The sequence below is a fragment of the Capsella rubella genome, unplaced genomic scaffold (assembly GCF_000375325.1).
Source record: "Capsella rubella cultivar Monte Gargano unplaced genomic scaffold, Caprub1_0 scaffold_6, whole genome shotgun sequence".
Classification (NCBI taxonomy): domain Eukaryota; kingdom Viridiplantae; phylum Streptophyta; class Magnoliopsida; order Brassicales; family Brassicaceae; genus Capsella; species Capsella rubella.
This window is the reverse complement of record NW_006238918.1, coordinates 7,449,801-7,471,164: the sequence shown is the minus strand read 5'-3', so window position 1 is coordinate 7,471,164 and position 21,364 is coordinate 7,449,801. Positions and strand designations below refer to the sequence as shown.

Here is a 21,364-nt window from a genome sequence, read left to right as displayed (position 1 = left end):
TGATGATGCAACAACAACAACAATAATACGACCATGGCTATAAGAGTCATAGTCAACAAAGATTTGGGATCATAAGACAGCAATTACGCATGTCAACGTCACAATAATGCGTGTTTACTACTACCATTCCTTCCTACTGTCTGCTAACGTCAACAAGTGGATACCAATCTGACGGTGATTGTGTCTCTTCTCATTCTCTCACTCATTTCTTGATAAAACTGATAATTTTCTTGAATTTTCATTACATTAATCTTTAGACTTCTTTGTAAAAACTATTCCCATGTATGATCCTTTTCTAGTATAAATATGAGATCATTATTTTAACCAGCCTACAAAGCATCTCTCCATCTCAAGAGAAAAAAGAAATTAGGTCTCTTCTCTTTTACATCTTTCTTTCTTATCAGATCTAAATTTTGGATTTCTTGGTTTGAGCATCACCAATCTTGGTATTTGTTTTCAGGTTAACAATAATGATGTTTTCGGTTATGGTTGCGACCATCATCTGCCTTATAGGCTACATTTACCGATCGTTAAAGCCTCCACCACCACGAATCTGCGGCGTTCCAAACGGTCCTCCGGTTACTTCTCCGAGAGTCAAGCTTAGTGATGGACGACATCTTGCTTATAGAGAATATGGAGTTGATAGAGCCAATGCTAACTACAAGATTATTGTCGTTCATGGCTTCAATAGCTCCAAAGACAGTCAATTTCCCATTCCTAAGGTACTTTAATTTTTTTTGTTTTCTTTACTTATTATTTCTCGCACTTGTCACATGTGCATTTTCACCATTTGTCATATATTTGCTTTCACATGTGTGATATAGTTTTTGTTTTGTTTATCTTTTTGGTTTTTGGTATTTTCTCCCAAATGAGAATTTATTATCTTTGGTACCTTCGATGATTGAGTTCATGTTTTATGAACTTTGAGTTCATGTTTATGAATTTTATAAATTACCTTTATATACATATAAACGCTTCATATGTAAAACGCAAAAGCAACATTAAGTTTTGAAGCAACCACAACTTTAATTGCAATGAACAATTAGTCTCTTTGTGTTTTTTTTTTTTGTTTTGGCAGGATCTGATCGAGGAACTTGGGATATACTTTGTATTCTACGATAGAGCAGGATATGGAGAAAGTGATCCACACCCATCACGCACAGTCAAGAGTGAAGCATACGACATTCAAGAACTCGCCGATAAACTCAAGATCGGACCAAAGTTCTACGTTCTTGGTATATCACTTGGTGCTTACTCTGTTTACAGTTGTCTCAAATACATTCCCCACAGGTAATATATAAAAAGGTTCGAAGTTGTGTTCTGTCTTTTTTCACTTTTCTTCCGTCTCATAATTAAATGTTCCTTTTGGTGTGGGGTTCATATATAGACTAGCTGGAGCAGTATTAGTGGTTCCATTTGTGAACTATTGGTGGACTAAAGTGCCTCAAGACAAATTGAGTAAAGCGTTGGAGCTAATGCCAACGAAAGACCAATGGACATTTAAAGTGGCTCATTACGTTCCGTGGTTGTTATATTGGTGGTTGACCCAAAAACTGTTTCCGTCTTCGAGTATGATCACAGGGAACAATGCCTTATGCAGCGATAGAGATTTGGTCATCATAAAGAAGAAAATGGAGCACCCAAACCCTGCCATGGTAATAAGCTTAAACCTTTTTTTTTTTTTTTGCATTGTATGACAGTGATAGTTCATGGACCAAACTGTAATTTGGAATACGTTCATGGGTCTACATTAAGAAATAGTTCATGGACCAAATTAAAACAGATAAAAAGTTCAAGGCCATATTGGAAAATTTAGACAGATTGATGGGTTGTTCTGTCTTAAGAAAAGGGGTTAAAGTAGAAGTTTTTAGAAGCTCATGGGCCAAGTTGGAAATAACAAATAAGATTTAGATCCATAGGTTTCTTTCGGCCAGTGTCATGTACCTTTACATATTTTTAAAGTTTGACCCTACATTTTGTTTATTGATCGGTCACACCCCCAGGAAAAGGTCCGACAACAAGGAGACCACGAATGCCTTCACCGGGACATGATAGCTGGATTTGCGACATGGGAATTCGACCCGACCGAATTGGAGAATCCGTTCCCGGAAGGCGAAGGATCGGTCCATGTGTGGCAAGCGATGGAAGACAGAATCATTCCATACGAAATCAATCGATACATATCCCAAAAGCTTCCATGGATTAAGTACCACGAGGTCTTAGGTTATGGACATCTTCTAACAGCCGAGGAGGATAAATGCGTAGACATTATAAAGGCCCTTCTTGTCGACGTCTGATGGTCATAATCTATATATCTACACAAAGATATCTTAACGTCCTCTCTACTAATTGTAATAGATGCCATTATGAACTTAGCTTATTTAAGAGATTTTATTTGATGGATTATCATATAATAAGATAGTAACTGAAATGGAAAAAAATCTTGAAAGTCACTAAGTTAGGGACAAATTCTTAACAATATATACTCAAATAGAATACTCAAATATAATAACTTTGAGCTAAGCGTTTTTATATTTTCTTCGTGAAACATTAATACAATCTTGACAGTTTTGTTTTATTTTATATTGGCTTTTCTTTTTATCTTTTATCGGTATTGGTTATTGGATTTCTAAATTCAAACCAATAACCCCTAAGATATTTAAACGAGTGTTGTAAACCGTTAAAAAATGTTTGAGTTTAGACTGCCTTTTTACTAAATAGGTGATTTGCATTATTCTCAAATTATTGAATAGTTTCTATTTTTTTGCAAATTTATGTTTATTTATCTTATTTTCCTAAACAAGTCCTAAAAATAAAACTGAAATTTAACATATTTTATTTAAAATTTAAATAATCTTTTTGCATTCAACTGTTTGTTATCAACCGTACTATTATTTAACTGTTTGTTTTAACTCAACGATGTTTCTCTACCGCCATTTCTAACCACTTTTTAAAATTGTTTTTTCATTACCATTAAAAAAAAATTCATCCAAAATTTAAACGAGGTTATCAATCGAACCCCATGGTTAAATAAACCGAAATGAATCTCCAAAAAAACAAAAGAAATCACAATTCAATCTAAATTGCAAACCATATAAATTTATGCGAGTTTATAATTGTCTTATTTACAAAGCGGAGGGGTAAATTTTTCTAATCATTTCATTTTTTCGTAAAACTATTTTTGTTTATTTTCATAAATGAATTTTACAAATAAAACCAAAATTTAATATATCATATTTAATTTGTTTGTATTCAACCGTTTTGTTTTAGCTCAACGAACTTTTTTACCGCCATTTCTAACGAATTTCTCTTTAACTGTTTACTCCAAGATCGTTAATATCGTTTTTTCGTCTAAAAGTTAAACAAGGTTATCAATCAAACCCATAGCAAAATAAACTGAAATGAATCTCAAAAACTAAGCAAAAGAAATCACAATTCAATCTCAAAAGATCACAAACCATAAAAAAAAATTTATATCCTTTTACTCTTTTAGAAAGAACTTAATATGACACCACTGGTCAAAGCCGTGTGTAACTGAGGAGAGAGAGAGATCTTTATGGACAAGTAGCAAAAATCGCCCAACCAAGAGAGCTAAGTAAAAGGGGATTTTGTTTTTCTTCTCTTTTTCTTTTTTTCCCTCTCCTCCTCCTCTGATCTACACAACAACAACAAAGCTTGACCTCGTTGTTGAAACTCGTCGGGTGAGAGAGAGAGAGAGATAACATATATTTTCAAAGCTTTTTTCTTGTCTGAAATTACGCTTCGGGATTCTCGGAGCTCGATTGCTGAACTTCCCCGTGTTTTTTTTGTTGTTGTGTGGTTCTTCTCCGCGATTCTAGGGTTTTTGCAATTTCTCGCCGGGGAAATTGAATTCGACGGTGGTGTTGTTGAATTCTAGGGTTATCTGGGCTGTTTGTGATTTGTTTATGGCTTGTGATTAGATGATAAAGGTGAGGATTTTCCCGAAATTTTTTCATCAATTTCCTTGAGAATTGGGTTCTTCACATTTTTGGTCTTTAGAACTCGTTTAGCTGGATTCTAAGTTAATCAGCTTTAGTGCTACTTATACGATTTCCTTATATCGTTTGCATTTGTCTTCTATTCAAATTTGAGTTCTTTGAATCTCATTAAGATAGTGATCTTACTGTTTCTGAGGATTAATAAGTACCTCTGTTCCTGGTTGCAGGTTTTGAGCTGCTTTTAGTGTGAAGCAATTAGTGTAGTAGACCGAGGGGCATAATAATGCTAGGTTCTGGTAACAATTTGAGCAGGGGTACCACAGGATTGTCGTCTGATACCCCAAATTTGTCTCAAGTCTTACCATTGGAACCCATTAGAATCATCAATCCAAGCTATACTCGTTCAGGAGAGCTTAGAAGAGTTCTTGGTGTCCCTAGTAGGGCCTCGTCTGAAGATAATTCTTTTGGGATGTCCCATCCCAGACCTTCTCCACCTGTAGCAACAGAGGAGCTCAAGCACTTTAAAGAAAGTGTGCTAGATACTTCCAGAGAGGCTGGGTATGGCTTTTAATATTTTGCTTTCTTTCATATGTTGTGACTGGTTTTTACGCTGTGATTATGCCTTGTAAACATTTAAATTTATTGTGACTATCGACTTATTATAGTTGGATAGTTTTTGCTTAGGGGTTTAAGTATAATACAGTATCTACTAGACCGCAGACTTGTTGCTTAATCTTTTTTTCTTTACCAAGCTTCACTAAAATCTTGGGTTTCTTGTAGGGATCTAGCTAAGAAACTAAGTGAATCCATATTCAAGTTGGAAAAATACGCAGAGACATTAAGTTCAAAGAAACGACGGCGAAATGATTTACCACCTGGTGAGAGAATGGACGCAGCAAACTTCGATAAGTTCAGAAACCAGGTTCCAAGAACACAAGACACTATGGCTCAAAGATCCGAGGAAAGGAAAAAGATGCTTGGATTAAACAAACGTGCTCGTACAACTGTTGCAGATTTGCGGGTTTGTATCTAAACCTCACTTTAGATTTATTGGTAGCTTATTAATTTATAATTGATTGTTAATTTTCCTTGGCATTTTTCTATTCCGTTCATCCTCCACTCCATGTTTAGCAATTTTTGCCTTCTTTCTAGAGGACAAGGGATTTGAATATATTGCTCGATTGTTCAATTAGTGTGTTCTAATTTCTAAAAGCACTTCTCCCATGTCACTGTTGTTTAATGGTGTCTGTCTGTTTTTGCTTTCAGGGTGATAGTAGAATTGCTGCCCTTGCAAGGCAACAGGTTATTGACAAGGGCTCTGATTCACCTCCAAGTGTTTCTGGAGAACCAGTGCGAATAGAAGAGAAGATACGTAGATTACCTGTTGGTGGTGAAGGATGGGAGACGAGAATGAAAAGGAAACGATCTGTTGCTACTTTAGGAAACCGAATTATGAATCCTGATCAGCGTGTCATGCAGCCAAAGCCAACAACTGACTCTAAGCTGCGTTCTTGTGACACCCAGAATTTCAGGTGTGCAATAAAAATATAAGATAATAAACCTGGTAGTTATCGCTGCTGGTTAGCTAAAGTACAACTTAAAAAAATTTGGAGCATATAACAGTGATTGTTTGAGGATGTTATTACCTATTCTATAGTCCGGGGACATAAATGGACCTAAAAAGAGATTACTATTGCGTTTGTTTACTAGTTGTTATTGCAGAATCATAATGTTTTAATTGAGCTACGATATTCTTCATGTTCTATGTCCATGAGCTATTTTAAGTTAGTGCCCAGATCTCAAGTTTCTCATTTGAACTGGATTGTATCTAGATTTTTTCAGTTGATCTTACTTTTGTGGAATTTTCTTGCAACATGCATTTGTATATATATAGTTTTCTGGATTGATCCCTCTCTCATAATGTTGCTTCTTTAAAGAAAACATAATGTGGCCATTTTTTGCAGATCAAAATCTTCACCCGGGGTGAGTGGGATTAATAGACTTGAGACTTCGTTTGAGCCAGACAGTCCAGGTATGGTTGCATTATCTAGGAACGAGTTGGAGTCTGTTTCCATTGCAAGGGATCGTTCAGTACTTGCTGAGCAGAGGCTAGCCAAAGGAAACAATAAGTGAGCAGATACCTCAAGCTTTTTGTTCTAGATTTTGCTCCAATTTATAAGCAAATTGTTTATGTGACTGATAATTGCATAATTGTGCATATCTAGGAGAAACTTATTGGATGATAGCCCCACAAACAGCTCTACTGCAATATTGAAAGGAAAGGTTTCTAGGGCTCCAAGAACAGCAGCTGTTATGGGTGTTGATTGTTCATCCAAAGTTGATTCCCCATCCGGTGTATTACAAGGTTAGTGTTGCCGAAATACAGTATCAGTAATGTCTATGGGAATAAGCTAACGCTTTCATTTCCAGCAGGTTCATCTACACTTGCTATGGCTCAATGGGTTGGCCAGAGACCGCATAAGAATTCTCGAACAAGGAGAACAAATGTAGTTTCGCCTGTAATAAAGCATGCTGAAAGCAAGATCTCAGCTCAAGGTTTTGCAACATCTGATTTTAGTCCTAGAGCATCCCCTGGAACCACCACGTCAGTCTCAGTTGTTGATAGTAGCCCTTTAAAAATGAAAAGGGAGTTGAGGAATGCTTCATCGCCATACGGGTTATCTGAAAGTGAGGACTCAGGAGCTGGAGACACCAAAACAAGAGAGCGTGCTTTTGGGAGTGGTGACTTGTTCACAACTCCTAAATCAGGGTCGCTATTACTTCCGATAAGGAAGAATAAGACTCAAACCAGTCATAAAGGAGGTGGTGCATGGAAGCAAGGAAAGAGCGAAAGTGTTTCATCGCTGACAACTCCTGGCTTTCATCCTGTCATGGTTAAGTCGGAGAATTTACCAGTAGAGAAGCCTATTCACAATGTCAAGATTGCTTCAGATAAAAATAGAAGGTGATCTATACCTAATTCAGTTCTTTTCCTTATCCCTTCTACTTTCACAATATTATGGTGAATATAAATCTTAAATCTAAGATTAATTGTTTTACCTACTTTCTCTCTCTGAACAGCAAATATGGGCGTCCACCTGCCAAAAAGGTTAAAGATCGTAAACCTTCTACTCGGCTTGCTTCAAATGCAAATACTCCTTCAGATATTACAGGTAGTTGTTTTTTTGCATTTGAGTTCTAATCTTTCACCATATTCACGGTTATCAGATAGCATTACCAAACTGTGTTCTGGGATATACGAGACTTAAGCCGAATTATGTAACTATTAGTTCTTGCTCAGTTATTTTCAATTGTGCAAGGGGATATATTTAATTTCTAAGAGGATAGTGGTGGTAGTTGAATGTAATCTCTGCATGTCAGCTTAGCTGTATGATTCCCTATAGAGCACCTCATGCTTCTGATGGTGCCAGTTCCTAAGCATGAATGCAAGTGGATTTTTGGCTTTTCAGGTGAATCTGATGATGATCGTGAAGATATTTTTGCAGCAGCCAATTCGGCACGGAAGGCAGCAAGTATTCATCCTTCCATGTGTCATGTCTTTCAAGTTTTACTGCCACAAATTTCCTTCTAACTAGAAATATGTTTTTGTAGATCTTGCTTGTTCTGGTAAGTTTTGGAAGAAGATGGACCACATCTTTGCTGCCGTCAATGCAGACGACATGCAAAACATGAAGGATCAGGTAATAATCGATAATATATAGTATATTTTATTTGACTTCTCTCTAGGATGCTAGCTCTTGATAATTTTAATTATCTAAAAACAGTTGAATTTTGCGGAAGAACTCGATGAATCTCTGTCAAAGGCAATCTTAGATGGTTATAACATCCTGGTAAGTTGCAAACTCCTGCAGCAATGTCTAGTTTTATAGTCTCTTTTTATAATATGAATGTGGCCTGAATGAAAGAAAATATTTTTTTCAGGGTGTTAAATTGCCCAAAGTACTACATCGCCCTGGTGAGGGAATTGTTGACTATTCAAGTCCAACCTCATCATGTGTATCTGGTCTTTCATTTGAGAGATTGGACATGAGAAAATTGAATGAGAGTACTCCGTTGTATAAGAGGGTACTTTCTGCCTTAATTGAGGAAGATGATGGAGAAGAAGTTGTACAGTTCAATGGAGGGAAGAATCTGTCTCTTCATTATGCTAGTGACGATTCTCACTGTGGTTCATGTACCTATATTGACACCGAGTTCAGAGAGCGAGACAGAATGGAATTTGAAGTAGAGTCAAGTGGGGATTTCCAGACACCTAAGAGTTGTTTGTTTGACAGATTTTCCAGTGAGAGGAGTGTCGTGTCTAACCCTTTCAGAAATGGTAGCATGTCTATATCTGTTCATAGCAATGAACAGTGGACTGGGGATGATGATCTTTCACATGCAGACGCCGTACTCGGCAATGAGACATATTCAAATAGTTTGGGTCACTTGCAAGCTAGGGAAGTGAACATTCCCAACTTCCCAGTATCTGACACCCAGTATCAACATATGTCTTTGGATGAGCGAATTCTTCTGGAACTACAGAGCATTGGTGTGTTTCCTGATGCAATGGTAGGTTTTGTTTCCAGTCATTTAATCTGTCAAAATCTTGAGCTACGGAAAAAATGTTACTCATCTTGAAAACTTATTTCCATTGTTATCACAGCCTGATCTGGCTGAAGAAACTATGAGCACTGATGTTATGGAGTTAAAGGAAGGCATTTATCAGCAGGTACATGCAAAACAAATATTTAATTCGTAGTCATTAAAAATTCGTCTTTGCGTCACCTTTCTCATATTTCATTTTTGACCAATACTAGATCCGAAACAAGAAGAAAAAGCTGGAGAAGCTAAATATTACTATCCAGAAGGGGAAAGATGTTGAGAAAAGGTTGGCTTTGTCTTTTTCAGATCATTGTCTTCCTTTTTTTTTTTTTGGGCAGACTAGATCACTGTCTTTCAAGTTGCAAAGTCATAGTTGCTGATGAGGGTTATGTGCAGGAAAATTGAGCATCTTGCTATGGACCAGCTGGTGGAAACAGCGCACAAGAAAAGAATGGTAAGAAACCAACATTAATTTGGATGTACATATGTGTGTATATATATATATATATACACGTGAGGTTTTTAATTATTGATGTTACTCTGAAAATAGGCATGCCGTGGAAGTAAATCAGCGAAAGTCAACAAGGTTTCAAGACAAGTAGCGCTGTCGTTCATCAGGCGGACAGTTGCTAGATGTCGTAAGTTCGAAGAAACTGGGCTTAGCTGTTTTGCTGATCCTGCACTTCAAGACATATTGTTTAGTTCTCCCAGCAACGATGCAAAGTCATCAGAAAATGGTGGCTCTGGAACAGCCAGTAACACACTGAATGAACCTTCTAACCATCAGGCTGAGGCCAAGGGTTCAGGTACACAAAATCTGAACTTCACATGTTGATTCCGTAATTGACTTTTTAGTAGATTCTTCTGCTATAACATGTATGAAAACATGAATAAAGATTATTTCAGATAAATGCGAAAACACTTTCAAATGTATTTTATTAGATACAAAAGGTCAAGTCCCTTGATGAAATAGTTAGACAGTAGTCACATGCTAACCTTTTTGTCGGAAAATCTGATGAGCTACTTGGGTTGTGTAGGTGCAGTGTCTAGTACAAAGAGAAGAGAAGCATTGATAGATGATGTTATCGGATGCGCTTCATCTAAAGTCACAACGAGCATAGACAGCGCGATTCTTAGTGGAGGAGGGGTTCAAGGTAAGAGAAGTGGGAGAGAAGATGGTTTCAGGAACAAGAACAAACCGAAACCGAAAGAAAAGAACAATAACAACAATAACGAAAACCAATCAAGATCAACAACAACATCAACTCACCCAACAGGTCCAGCAAGCAGAGGCACCACGAACAGAGGAGGTACCTCTGGAGACGGTGCAGTTGATGAGGAAGGTCCCATCGATTTCTCCAAATTAGCATTCCGTGATCTAGAGGAAATAGACGACCAGGCGGATCTTGGAAGCTGGTTCGATGGTCTTCAGGATATTGATACAGCAGGGCTTGACGAGGTTCCTATGGATGATCTCTCATTTATGTTTGGATAAGGATGGGCAAAACATATTTGACAGAAGAAATTGGTCTGACGCATACAACAACAGTTAATAATTTCTTATGATTTTTGTTTCTAATTTTATGTATATAAAGATTTGTGGTGAATAGTGATAGTCTGCCTTTTAGGCCGAGTATTGTTTGAACTTTGATTTGATATTAATATATAATCTATGTATTTCCCATCTTTCAAAGTATTCATACGTTTGTTGCTCTGGGATGACACTTCACTACAAATCTAATAACTATAAAAATTTGGGCAAGTGTTCGAAATATCTTACTGAAGGCTTGAGTATTTATATTTTGCTACAGTTAGAAATCGGTAATGCAATAATCTCCATAAGTGGGCCTAAATATTGGGCTTTAAATCGTAAAACAACTGGGCTTCAAAGAGCAGAAATAATTAGGGCTAGAGTTAATCTCCTCTCTGGTTTCATATAAGTTACAGAGGATTGCTTCTCTCGCCGTTCTTTCTCTGTTTTCCGATCTTCCCACAGGTTCATCATCTTCTTCACTCGTTCTGAGAATTCTTTCTACGTTTCTCGACAACACTGTTAACTATTTTCTTGTCTTTTTTCTGAAATTTCAGGAAGCAAATTTGTTTGAGGAAGTGTCAAAATGAGGTTCGTATTCTCAAATCAACGTTATATGTGTTTCTTCTTATCAAATGATTAATCGGGCTTGTTGATTTGGGTACTTGCATCAAATTGCTGTAATCATAGATAGCTTAGGTGAAAAATCTTGAAACTTTATGCAGAACTATTGGAATTGTTAAGGTGTTGGTTTCTATGTGCTTTATTTTGTCATTTTGGGTTTATAGAAGGTTAAAGTTTGAGTTTTTGAATGGTGTAGTAAGCTTCAGAGTGAAGCGGTGAGAGAGGCGATATCCGCCATTATTACTCATTGTAAGGAGACAAAGCCACGCAAGTTCACTGAGACCATTGAACTCCAGATTGGTCTTAAGAACTATGACCCTCAAAAGGACAAGAGGTTTAGCGGTTCCGTTAAGTTGCCTCACATTCCTAGGCCTAAGATGAAGATTTGCATGCTCGGAGACGCTCAGCATGTCGAAGAGGTATTCAAATCTTGTCTTTTCCTCAAATACAAGTCTTTTTTGTGTGTCAAGTTATGTGTTTTCTTTGAAAATGTTATGGGTCGTAGTATAATTTTAGGTTGGTTTTGTGTAGGCTGAGAAGATTGGGTTGGACTCTATGGATGTTGAAGCTCTTAAGAAGCTGAACAAGAACAAGAAACTTGTTAAGAAGCTTGCTAAGAAGTACCATGCTTTCCTTGCTTCCGAATCTGTCATTAAGCAGATTCCTCGTCTTCTTGGTCCTGGTCTCAACAAGGCAGGCATGTCTCTTAGTCACCTTATGTATCCATTTCTAGCATCTTCTTCATTTGACATGTTTTGATCTCAAATATTTATAAATCTTGGCTCTTTTGAATATCAAAACAGGAAAGTTCCCAACTCTTGTTAGCCACCAAGAGTCTTTGGAAGCCAAAGTGAATGAGACAAAGGCAACAGTGAAGTTCCAGCTCAAGAAGGTTCTCTGTATGGGAGTCGCTGTCGGGAATCTCTCCATGGAAGAGAAGCAGATCTTTCAGAATGTTCAGATGAGTGTTAACTTCCTTGTTTCACTCTTGAAGAAAAACTGGCAAAATGTTAGTAACAACACCCTCTTGAAACAATTCTTCTCCATCTTTCTCGATTTTTCACTTAGCGGTTTCTAAACCCAAGTTGTTTGTTGAATTTTATCTGCAGGTGAGGTGCTTGTACTTGAAGAGTACCATGAGTCCACCAAACAGGGTTTTCTAAGTTTTTTTTATTACAAAGTTTCTCTTAAGGTATCATCATCACACTTTGAGGAAATTTGATTTTCTTTTTCTGTCATGAGCCTTATTCATCTTGGGTTAAAATTTCAGAATCCTTACTTGGTAGGATCAAGATTTTGTTTAAAGACAATTTTGCTTTTATTGTTGATTACTATTATCATTAGTGGATTCCCAAGTTTTCAAGTTTTGAGCGATCTTTGTTTATCAATATTGTTTTAGTTTGTCTTTAAGTCGTCCTAACGTTTCTCAAATCAAACCAAATGCGATGCTGTAAAATTTATATACTCGGCTCTGTTATCTAGGTGCTATATAAAATCCGATTCTGTTTTGATATTTCGATTTCTTGCTTAGAGCACCATTAATCAGTTTCTTGGTTGTGTTTGAAAAATATAAAACATAGAATATCACAAAGTACCGTCTATATCGTTTGGTTAACCCAATCTTTTTATTACATCAAACTCGTTCAACTGATTTAAAACTACAAGAACCCAATAAACAACATTTTCTTAACACTTAAACATACTTTATATATATTTCACTAGACAAAACAATATAAACTTGCTAACATTTCGTCTTTGTTGGCTTTAATCGTAGCAGATTCACACGTAAACAACTAAAACATATGTGTATAGATATGTCTTTAAAGTACTTAACTTTTAATCAAATCATGGGATACCAATGATTGGTATGAAGGGAAAGAAGCTGGCAGGTGGGAATCCAAAACTTCCCATCCCCGGAAAATTAACTGTCTTCGAATCTCCAATCATATCTCCGACATTATCTTGGGTTGGTTTAGGGCAGGAGAGAGAGAAGGCAAGTGGGTTTGAGGTAGTTAAAACTTTGGAATCGTGTTTGGACATGACGAGTTCAGAGAACAAATCGTGTTTGTGCGCATAGAGTTGGTCAGGACCTCCCAAGAGCTTTGCAAGACAATTCATGGAGCCCTTTTTGTCAGCTGCGGGAAGCACTGACCGGAAAGATCCGTCAGAAGCCGCCATCGCGGTTATCTGTTTCTTCTCTCCGTCGCACTTTAAGAGCACCTTAATGCCTGAAAACAATCATATACAATACAAATGATCTAGATATCAAGAAACTTATAGTGTATATATCAACTCTCATAATCCTTTTGACTAAAAGTTAGATAAAAATAGGACCAGTAGTGTAAATGATTTGCAATATGATATCATAAGTTAGAAACTTCGATGACACACACACTATGTGATTGAACTAGTTAAAAGAGTAAACCTGAGAAGTCGAAATCACGGTGGCAGTCAAGGCAGGAGACCTTGCCGCTAACAAGTGAAGAAGCCGAGAGCTCTAAGTTGGAGAAGACGGCTAAAGCGAAAAGGAAGAATGCTGCAAGGGTTGCTTGGTTCGCCATTTCGATAAAGCTCAAACTAAAACAAAATAGGTTTATGGATTTGATGGCTTCAGATATCTTGAGTGAGATATGGGGAACGTATGTGGAAGGTTTATATAAAAGAAATGATTATTAAAGGAACCAAAATGAGTTGATAGTTTTGGTGGTTGGCTTTACGAAAAATAGATAACGTACTTTTCCATTTTCTTCTATATTAACGGCTCTTTAATTCATCCCACCTTCATATTTGCTGCAAACTTTTATTCAACCTAACAATTTGTTAGATTCAAATAATTCAAGTGTTCGAACTTTGATTTATGCAAAGAAGGGGGGGTTCGATCTATTACTTAGTGACAACATATATTCTTAAAAACACATTTATACCCTTGTTCAATTTATTAGTGCAGCATTTAAACTGCATTACTTGAACCATACTTACTACTATAACAATCCTAGCAACTCTATCTTATGCGGGGTATTAACTATACTTTAACCATCTTCACTCGCTAGAGTTTAAAAATGATACTAAGAGTAGAAAGCCTAGCTAGTGGGGAAACATATATTTCGCAACTGTCCTTTAAAAAAAACTTTTAATGAGCCGTGAAGGTTTGCTCAACAGTAATTAACAGTGTTAGTCAGTGGTTGCATCATTTATATCCCATTAAAGTAATATCATTCACAATTTTTATAACTTTGAGCTGAACCAGTACTAGGAGGTCAACAACATAAAAAAGTAAGTAAACAAGATCACTCAAATTAAAATTACAAAGATGGATTACAAAACTTGTTAAAAAACACATGATAATAAAAAGAAGAAACACACACGGCCGGCAACTAGTTTTTTAAGTTTTAACTAGTTGCGCAAAAAAATGGACTATTGCAAGAACGACAAGATTTTCTTATCTCCCCGTTACCCTTATTTTTAACTCCCACGAATCCCAAATTCACCATTGCCTGACCAAACCTTGACAAGAAATCGTTACCGTTGGCTATATCCGACACTAGCTTACTCGTCATTCCGTCGATGGCAAGTTGTTGATCGATGTGGAGGATTCCTCGGCGAGAATTTATCTCTTTGTAGAAAGATACATCCATAGTATTCGAACTCGTTAGGTTTTGATCTAGATTAATGATGCCATCACTTGACGAACCCTGAGGACATTTGGCTCTTAGGTCTTGGACCAATTTAGAGTCCATGGATGGATCAGGTTGTTTAGTATTCTGAAAATTGTATAATCGATCCATAATGAACGAACAATGTGCCACTCCAATCGTATGTCCACCTATAATTATATACTCAAATAAAACCATTAAAAATGTCATATATGAATTTATACTATTTAAGACTAGAGAACATATAACCTAGTAGTAGTTTATATTCTTTGAATGTTGTAATATATATATATATATTTTGGTAACAATGTGAAGAAGAATGTTGTAATATGTTTATTCTACATACCAAGAAGTAGAACCATATCGGTAAGGCTAAGTTTCCTGTCAGCAAATTTCTGAGCGGTTTGAGAGACGGTCATACGAGGAGATGGCAAATCTACAGTCGAAGCCAAAGAGACCACACCGTCAAATCGTCCTGTTGGTATCGCATACCATGTTTTTCCTCCACTTGCCTGATCATATAGAGTTTTTTTGGCAGCCAGATTAGGAAAACATAACATATATAAAATGCAAGATGTATGTAGTAACAAGAACTGAGGTGGATTTGCTTACAAGATTAACAAGATCTCTAGTCGCGATAGCAATGATATCAGCACAAGAAACGATCTCATGACATTCTAGGTCGACTGCAGTTTTAATGTCATCAATCAGTTCGTATCCTCGTACGCTAAGATTTGGTGACGCCTTTTTCTCACTGCTCGTACCATCTAGAAGAAGCGATGCATCACATCCCTATATACATTTTCAATACATGCATCAAAGATTAATACTTATATATTAGAACAATACTTCTAGAAATTTGTTGTATTAACCAATTACACTTACATTGCTAAAACAATCGTGAAAATAAAGGCGGATCATTGCGGGTGCAAGGGATGAATCCTTGATGAATGCCTCTCGAACAACTCTAAAGACGATGTTTTCTACGTTTCGGCAATCTTTGTTGTAGAATCCAACTCGAAGCTGGCCATAACAACAATGGCCGAAGCTGAGCAGAGCAATAGAGAGAATCAATACTGAAGTGGTCGAGAAGATCTTCACGGCCATTTTTGGTTGACACTTTGAATATGAATTCCCCGGTATATGGGAAACCGTAGTAAAATGTTACAACTTTTATAGGTAGTGTTCAAAGTTTATAACAATATATACATAACATGTGTGGCAAGCACGATTCTCCAACGTGCGTTCATGGATATAATATTTGATTCTTGTTCATTCACTCTTTAAACACACAATAAGATCCCTAGCTCATGTTATTTTATCAAATTCAAAAACTGTTTTATTTTATTTTTTTTAATAATAATTTCTCAAAAAAAGAAGTGTTTTCTTTAATCCTGGTTAGCGACTCTGGATCAAACTTTTGAATAGTGTATTATATGGATACGTGGATACTACTAATCTACGCACATAACATAAACATGGTCTCATATTTTAGAAAGACGTGCAAAAATTATTTAAAGAATACTGATTTTGCCGCAAACGAAATCCATTGTGACAAGGACTTCAAACATTAATAATAATATATCAAGGGTTTAAAAAAAAAAAGATGTAAGAATAGTTAATACTTAATGAAAACCAATTTCTTTAATCATTTGTTTATCATAAAATCATATATAGTTAGTGTGGATAATGACTTTGACATAATCAGAAAACGTAATGCATTCAAAAAAAAAGAATACTTATGGTTATGGACTTCTAATAGTTTAACATTATTGGTATTCATATGAATTAATCTCAATCCTAAGTGAACTATATGAACTATCATTAGAGTTATCAATCATACAAAACTATATCTTTAGTCATTTTATTTGACCTCATTTGCTTTGTTGCTTACCTGGAATTTCGCTACTCGACTGAAATTTTGTTTTTCCGAATTATGCTCTCATATATTTATGGAGTATGTTCTATATATAATTATACATTATCTTATTACCATTTCTCTCAGTTTTAAAACTTATTTTGATATTGTTTACCACAATATTTCGTTAAAATTATTTATTTGTATTCACCGGTTACTTACTGATTTGTGATTGGTTAATCAAATAAAAACTAGGGTTTGAATAATTGAATCAAAACAGTTTCCAGTTAATTACCAGTTAATACCCACCAAACCAAACCTACTAAATACTAATCATCAATTGTTTGACAAAAAAAAAAAAAAAAAAATACTAATCATCAATCTTCGAGCTCTGTAACTTTTCTCGTCTTCAAAAATCCCACATTTGAACAATTAAAGTTGTTTCCTTTTTTGTGTGAAATCAATCAATCTGTCTGAAAGCGCCATGACTGAAGTCCTTCACTTCCCTTCATCTCCAAGCGCTTCTCCTTCTTCTTCTTCTTCTTCTCCTTCGCCTTCTTCCTTATCCTACAATGCGGCTGCTCTCCGGAGGAACCCAGTTGCTGGATTCTCGCAAGATGTTGACTTTCATGGCTCAATCGAGGAACAAGACTTGAGAAGACGGAGCAGCACCGATGGAGTAGAAGAAGAAGAAGAAGACGATGGTGGGGAAGATCAGATTTCGTTGTTGGCTCTCCTTGTCGCCATTTTCAGGAGATCTTTGATTTCTTGTAAGAGTAATCGGAGGGAGCTCTGTAGTATGGAGATCGGATGGCCTACCAATGTCCGCCACGTGGCTCACGTTACCTTCGATCGTTTCAATGGCTTCTTGGGTTTGCCTGTTGAGTTTGAGCCTGAAGTTCACAGACGATCTCCAAGCGCCAGGTACATTGTCCAAACTCCAAAGATCCTTCCTTTTGTTTCCTGCAATCAGGGTTTTTAAGGGTGATGAGCTACGAGTTTTAGTTCTCTTGTAGAGATTCATAAGTATCTGTATTGTGGTAGAAAGGTACAACATTTCAAGAACTTTACAATTAGGATCGTAATTTGATCTTCAGTGTGATTAAAATATGCCTCTCTCACTACTATGATCGATGTTATATAGCAAGCATCCAATCTTACCTTGCATTTTCCGGGTGAGCATCGGTTGTAGATGGATACAGAGTGCTTCTGATTAGGCTTCCTTGTCTGTATAACCTCTAGTTCTGGAACATCTAAGGTTAGGTTGTATGTTTCTGTGGAATCAGTGAAACCAAAAAGAGTGGAATCCTTCATTATTCCGGAGTCTTGTCTCTCTCAGTTTTTAGTCTCATCAGGAGCTTAGAGCTTTATGTTTCCGCTGCAACATATATTGGCTCATTCTGTGTGTAGATCGTTGGGCTATTGACCCATGTGAAACCATCCGAGATACTATGTCTTACATGTAGTCAGATTATGAGAAGGTTGCATTGTTTATCCAACTATTTAAAAATGGGGAAAACTCTGCCTATGCATTGCAACTTTGCTCTTCTGGGAAATAATTGTTATTAGTATAATTGGCTCTTGGTCACTGTCTAACTCCTTACCTCGTTTGCTATCTCATCACTTTAGTGCAACAGTCTTTGGGGTATCAACGGAATCAATGCAATTATCATATGACTCAAGAGGCAATTGTGTACCAACCATACTTTTGTTGATGCAAAACTATTTATATGGTCAAGGAGGCTTGCAGGTATGTTGCTTCATTGAGTTTCCTCCAAAGTGAACATATTATAAGTTTTCCATGTAATCACTTCGTCCTTTCGGTTTTGTCAGGCAGAGGGCATTTTTAGACTTACTGCTGAGAATAGCGAGGAAGAGGCGGTTAGGGAGCAACTAAACCGAGGATTTATACCTGAACGAATCGATGTTCACTGTTTGGCAGGGCTTATTAAGGTATGTAATTTAAGCAGAAGCACTGTATTTCGTTCTGCAATAATTATATATTAATTTCGATCTTTTTTCTTTCTAATTTTCTGTTACAGGCATGGTTTAGAGAACTCCCTACAAGCGTTCTTGATTCGTTGTCACCTGAACAGGTGATGCAGTGCCAAACAGAAGAGGAATATGTCGAGCTTGTTAGGCTTCTTCCACCTACAGAAGCTGCTCTGCTTGATTGGGCCATCAATCTAATGGCTGATGTTGTTCAGTATGAACATCTTAACAAGATGAATTCACGCAACATTGCCATGGTTTTTGCACCTAATATGACACAGGTGAGTCTGCGACAAGGTCTATTATCAAGTTTTACCAGTGTGAGTCAGATTTAAACAAAAATGATTGAGAAATACTCTTTATTGTAGATGGATGATCCATTGACAGCACTGATGTATGCGGTTCAAGTGATGAACTTCCTCAAGACACTAATCGAAAAAATTCTAAGGGAAAGGCAAGACTCAGTGGTCGAGCAAGCTCATGTATTCCCTTTAGAACCTTCTGATGAGAGCGGTCACCAAAGTCCTTCACAGTCTTTGGCTTTTAACTCCATTGAGCAGAGTGATGAGACGCAATCAGACTACGTCGAAAATACAGAAAATCAGAGTTCAAGCAGCGAGATATCAGACGAATTAATCCCAGAGAACAATGCATCTGAACAGAGAGAATCAGACTGTGGAAAATGTCAAACCAGGGGATGGAGCGACTCAGACCTACAGGTGCTGACTCTGGCTCCTCCAGCTCAGTGGCCTGTGAGTAGTACAAAGGGATTAACCAACTTGAGCCGTGTAGGTTCAAGGGTAGAGCGTACTGAAGCTTGGCGGTGAAGAAAGAGGAGCAAAGAGAATCCATTGAGAGGACTTGAGCTGTTCTTCAGAATCAAATGTTTTGCTTGCTTCGTTTTTGTATGTGTTAATGTGGTTTCTGTTGATGTCTTTGTTCTATAAATTTATTTGGTCAATGTTCTCAATTGCCTTCTTTGTGATAAACCGTCCATACCAATACCAAACCAAACTTGTAAACCGTATTGAACCGGCGTCTCTCTCGTCTCCTGACTATGAAAATGGTGAAGCATGGTCTTTCTTCTTCCTATATACTTTGGTATTGTTCGTAAAAACTGCAAATTAATTACATATATGGAACCAACAATAAACATGATATATGTAATGTAAACATGTTTTACTAGTCACAAAATCGAAATATTGATAAAAGTAGCGCACAACAAAAAAAAAGAAAAAAAATTGAGATGATGGGAAACAAAGATGGATAGAAAAATCTGGTTCTTCAATGGACCAAGGGACCATTCGAAAACCCCCAAACAAAAAAGTGCATGACAAAAGCATATATTGTAGAGGAGAATATCATTAGTGATATAGTTGAATAATTCAACATATTGCATACTGGTCATGTTAACTTTTTTCTAGTGGGTCAAAAAATAAAATAAAAAAAGGTTGCACGTCATTTTGCATACTTATTATACACGTATTTTGGATACGCCTTTCCCAAATAATGATTTTATTGAACATACTTTTGAAAGAGAAAAACCAATATTTTAATACTATACATATCATTATTTAATATTTATGAAAGCTGAAATATTTTACTTATAAACACATAATATACAAAAGAAAACTCAATCTAAACTACAGAGGTTTTACTAGTATAGTCGACTCTAAAAATTATAACTAAAATGATGTATTTAGAGTTATTTATATTTTGGTTGATCTTTGCATCAAAGACACTTCTACAAAATCGTATTTTTGATCCATGAATTATCATGCGCATTATATCGGAATACTATATCGGAATACTATATTGATCCATGAATTATGATATGGGATTCATTCTTGACCATGCTTTATTTTTTTTGTTGGCACTTGGAATTTCTCACGTGTGTTTATCAATTGTATTTTATTTATTTTTTATAACTAATTTCTGTTATGGTATTACCTTTTTTTTTTTTTTTGCATGAAAGATTTTGGCTATAATGTTGATAATGACTTGACCATATAAAACATATATTGTTAATTGTTTTAAATAAACTACAGTATAGTCCACTCATACCAAATATGATACAACAATTAATGTGTTTACTTTAGCAAAATAAAATCTCATAATTCATGTATTAGTTACATTCTAATTTTAGATATACAACAAGAATACGAATATTAATGAGCTAGTAATCAACGAAAGATAATTATATTAAAGTTTAGAAAACGTTAAATCAAGTCAGGGGAACACATTGAGGAATAAGATTCTAAATGGCTATAAATCTTACGAGGAGCAAAATGCTCCAATACGTACTAGGAGAGGATACATCAAGGCTGATCCATTCTATGGATTGGGTATCCCAATCCACCAGTCACTGACGATTAAATCATATTTTGTGGACGTTGATCAAAATTCGTGTTATAGAATTATTCGACTTTATAATTGTCTACGTGTGTTTGGGAGAGTATATATACATATGATAAAGTTATAGATAAAATGAGGTAAAGACGACGGAGATGTCGTTGGTCATTGACCAAGTAGTGGAAAAGGTGAAGTCGTGATATCTGCTTGGTGGTTGATCGATAGATTCGGACATGTCTCCACGGACCACTGTTATGGAGACGTTCCTCTCATACATCACAAATGAAAATACATATATCCTTTTTTTTTTTTTTTTTTTTTTCCTTCCCAAAAGAAATACATGAAAAGAACTTCTCATTTTTATAAATCTTGCACTATATATCTATAAACGAAAATATTATCTACATTATAAGAAAAGTGTATATGTGGGCACATATATATGTGACGGTGCATGTGGATATGTGCTTAGATATTTACCATGGTGTAAAGATGAAATTAATGCAGCCTATATATCTATACTGAAACGGGTATAATGAGAAGACCGACCATTCCACATTAACAGACATCACCACCACCTACTAGCACAACTGCACCAAGTCGTCTATGTTTTAATTTATTGTCGTTGTAGTGTATGAATTTAAACTCGTGTACAATTTAAATATCTTAAAATATGTTTATAATAAATAGGTTTCATACTATTGACCGATACATTTATTGATATTTTCTTTTTTTTTCTTCATTCAGTTTTGTATATTTGTGATTAGTGATCCGGCCATAACACCTGGTAACA

The 21,364-nt window shown here is 36.1% G+C and overlaps 6 protein-coding genes across 8 annotated transcripts; 4 read left to right on the top strand and 2 right to left on the bottom strand.

Annotated features, from left to right (window-relative positions):
* The first annotated feature begins 201 nt into the window (after nt 1-201).
* On the top strand, nt 202-2,453 carry LOC17883505. The gene is made up of 5 exons (XM_006288057.2): nt 202-370; nt 461-722; nt 1,079-1,290; nt 1,388-1,655; nt 2,004-2,453. Exons 2-5 carry the CDS (start codon nt 471-473, stop codon nt 2,295-2,297), a joined length of 1,026 nt encoding a protein of 341 aa, XP_006288119.1. The 5' UTR covers nt 202-370; nt 461-470; the 3' UTR covers nt 2,298-2,453.
* Nucleotides 2,454-3,544: 1,091 nt separating this feature from the next.
* Nucleotides 3,545-10,260, top strand: LOC17881754. Of its 3 annotated transcripts, none has more exons than XM_023780386.1 (17): nt 3,545-3,950; nt 4,187-4,517; nt 4,740-4,980; nt 5,226-5,491; nt 5,924-6,088; nt 6,185-6,324; nt 6,393-6,924; nt 7,041-7,132; nt 7,430-7,492; nt 7,572-7,660; nt 7,745-7,810; nt 7,902-8,531; nt 8,626-8,691; nt 8,780-8,850; nt 8,961-9,018; nt 9,115-9,370; nt 9,602-10,260. In XM_023780386.1, exons 2-17 carry the CDS (start codon nt 4,243-4,245, stop codon nt 10,057-10,059), a joined length of 3,468 nt encoding a protein of 1,155 aa, XP_023636154.1. In that variant the 5' UTR covers nt 3,545-3,950; nt 4,187-4,242; the 3' UTR covers nt 10,060-10,260. The 3 variants fall into 3 exon arrangements, with proteins under 3 accessions (XP_023636154.1, XP_023636155.1, XP_023636153.1); XM_023780387.1 differs by having other exon boundaries at nt 6,390-6,924; nt 9,608-10,260; XM_023780385.1 differs by having other exon boundaries at nt 6,390-6,924.
* Nucleotides 10,261-10,498: 238 nt separating this feature from the next.
* Nucleotides 10,499-12,086, top strand: LOC17881555 (60S ribosomal protein L10a-3). The gene is made up of 6 exons (XM_006288572.2): nt 10,499-10,560; nt 10,653-10,686; nt 10,916-11,138; nt 11,251-11,416; nt 11,523-11,728; nt 11,829-12,086. The coding sequence occupies exons 2-6, from the start codon at nt 10,682-10,684 to the stop codon at nt 11,880-11,882; spliced, it is 654 nt and encodes a 217-aa protein (XP_006288634.1). The 5' UTR covers nt 10,499-10,560; nt 10,653-10,681; the 3' UTR covers nt 11,883-12,086.
* A 222-nt stretch (nt 12,087-12,308) lies between these two features.
* Nucleotides 12,309-13,337, bottom strand: LOC17883129. Its single transcript, XM_006288720.2, has 2 exons — nt 13,145-13,337; nt 12,309-12,947 (listed from the first exon to the last, which is right to left on the bottom strand). Exons 1-2 carry the CDS (start codon nt 13,278-13,280, stop codon nt 12,565-12,567), a joined length of 519 nt encoding a protein of 172 aa, XP_006288782.1. The 5' UTR covers nt 13,281-13,337; the 3' UTR covers nt 12,309-12,564.
* Nucleotides 13,338-13,968: 631 nt separating this feature from the next.
* Nucleotides 13,969-15,493, bottom strand: LOC17883185 (peroxidase 60). Its single transcript, XM_006289718.2, has 4 exons — nt 15,258-15,493; nt 14,985-15,164; nt 14,719-14,884; nt 13,969-14,542 (listed from the first exon to the last, which is right to left on the bottom strand). Exons 1-4 carry the CDS (start codon nt 15,477-15,479, stop codon nt 14,109-14,111), a joined length of 1,002 nt encoding a protein of 333 aa, XP_006289780.1. The 5' UTR covers nt 15,480-15,493; the 3' UTR covers nt 13,969-14,108.
* Nucleotides 15,494-16,599: 1,106 nt separating this feature from the next.
* LOC17883074 (rho GTPase-activating protein 1) lies at nt 16,600-19,314 on the top strand. Its single transcript, XM_006287659.2, has 5 exons — nt 16,600-17,154; nt 17,860-17,980; nt 18,064-18,183; nt 18,273-18,503; nt 18,591-19,314. The coding sequence occupies exons 1-5, from the start codon at nt 16,715-16,717 to the stop codon at nt 19,047-19,049; spliced, it is 1,371 nt and encodes a 456-aa protein (XP_006287721.1). The 5' UTR covers nt 16,600-16,714; the 3' UTR covers nt 19,050-19,314.
* Nucleotides 19,315-21,364: the final 2,050 nt, after the last annotated feature.

Bases quoted from the DNA above. Each gene is read 5' to 3' on its own strand.
- LOC17883505 (XM_006288057.2), top strand. From the start codon at position 471: ATGATGTTTTCGGTTATGGTTGCGACCATCATCTGCCTTATAGGCTAC. The intron at 723-1,078 runs GTACTTTAATTT...TTGTTTTGGCAG, and splicing joins GTCAATTTCCCATTCCTAAG to GATCTGATCGAGGAACTTGG. The intron at 1,656-2,003 runs GTAATAAGCTTA...TCACACCCCCAG, and splicing joins AGCACCCAAACCCTGCCATG to GAAAAGGTCCGACAACAAGG.
- LOC17881754 (XM_023780385.1), top strand. From the start codon at position 4,243: ATGCTAGGTTCTGGTAACAATTTGAGCAGGGGTACCACAGGATTGTCG. The intron at 6,925-7,040 runs GTGATCTATACC...CTCTCTGAACAG, and splicing joins GCTTCAGATAAAAATAGAAG to CAAATATGGGCGTCCACCTG. The intron at 7,661-7,744 runs GTAATAATCGAT...ATCTAAAAACAG, and splicing joins TGCAAAACATGAAGGATCAG to TTGAATTTTGCGGAAGAACT.
- LOC17881555 (XM_006288572.2), top strand. The intron at 11,417-11,522 runs GCATGTCTCTTA...ATATCAAAACAG, and splicing joins TCCTGGTCTCAACAAGGCAG to GAAAGTTCCCAACTCTTGTT. The intron at 11,729-11,828 runs GTTAGTAACAAC...TTTTATCTGCAG, and splicing joins TGAAGAAAAACTGGCAAAAT to GTGAGGTGCTTGTACTTGAA.
- LOC17883129 (XM_006288720.2), bottom strand. From the start codon at position 13,280: ATGGCGAACCAAGCAACCCTTGCAGCATTCTTCCTTTTCGCTTTAGCC. The intron at 12,948-13,144 runs GTTTACTCTTTT...GATTGTTTTCAG, and splicing joins CCGTGATTTCGACTTCTCAG to GCATTAAGGTGCTCTTAAAG.
- LOC17883185 (XM_006289718.2), bottom strand. From the start codon at position 15,479: ATGGCCGTGAAGATCTTCTCGACCACTTCAGTATTGATTCTCTCTATT. The intron at 15,165-15,257 runs GTAAGTGTAATT...AAATGTATATAG, and splicing joins TTCACGATTGTTTTAGCAAT to GGATGTGATGCATCGCTTCT. The intron at 14,543-14,718 runs GTATGTAGAATA...ATATAATTATAG, and splicing joins CGATATGGTTCTACTTCTTG to GTGGACATACGATTGGAGTG.
- LOC17883074 (XM_006287659.2), top strand. From the start codon at position 16,715: ATGACTGAAGTCCTTCACTTCCCTTCATCTCCAAGCGCTTCTCCTTCT. The intron at 17,981-18,063 runs GTATGTTGCTTC...CGGTTTTGTCAG, and splicing joins ATGGTCAAGGAGGCTTGCAG to GCAGAGGGCATTTTTAGACT. The intron at 18,504-18,590 runs GTGAGTCTGCGA...TCTTTATTGTAG, and splicing joins TTGCACCTAATATGACACAG to ATGGATGATCCATTGACAGC.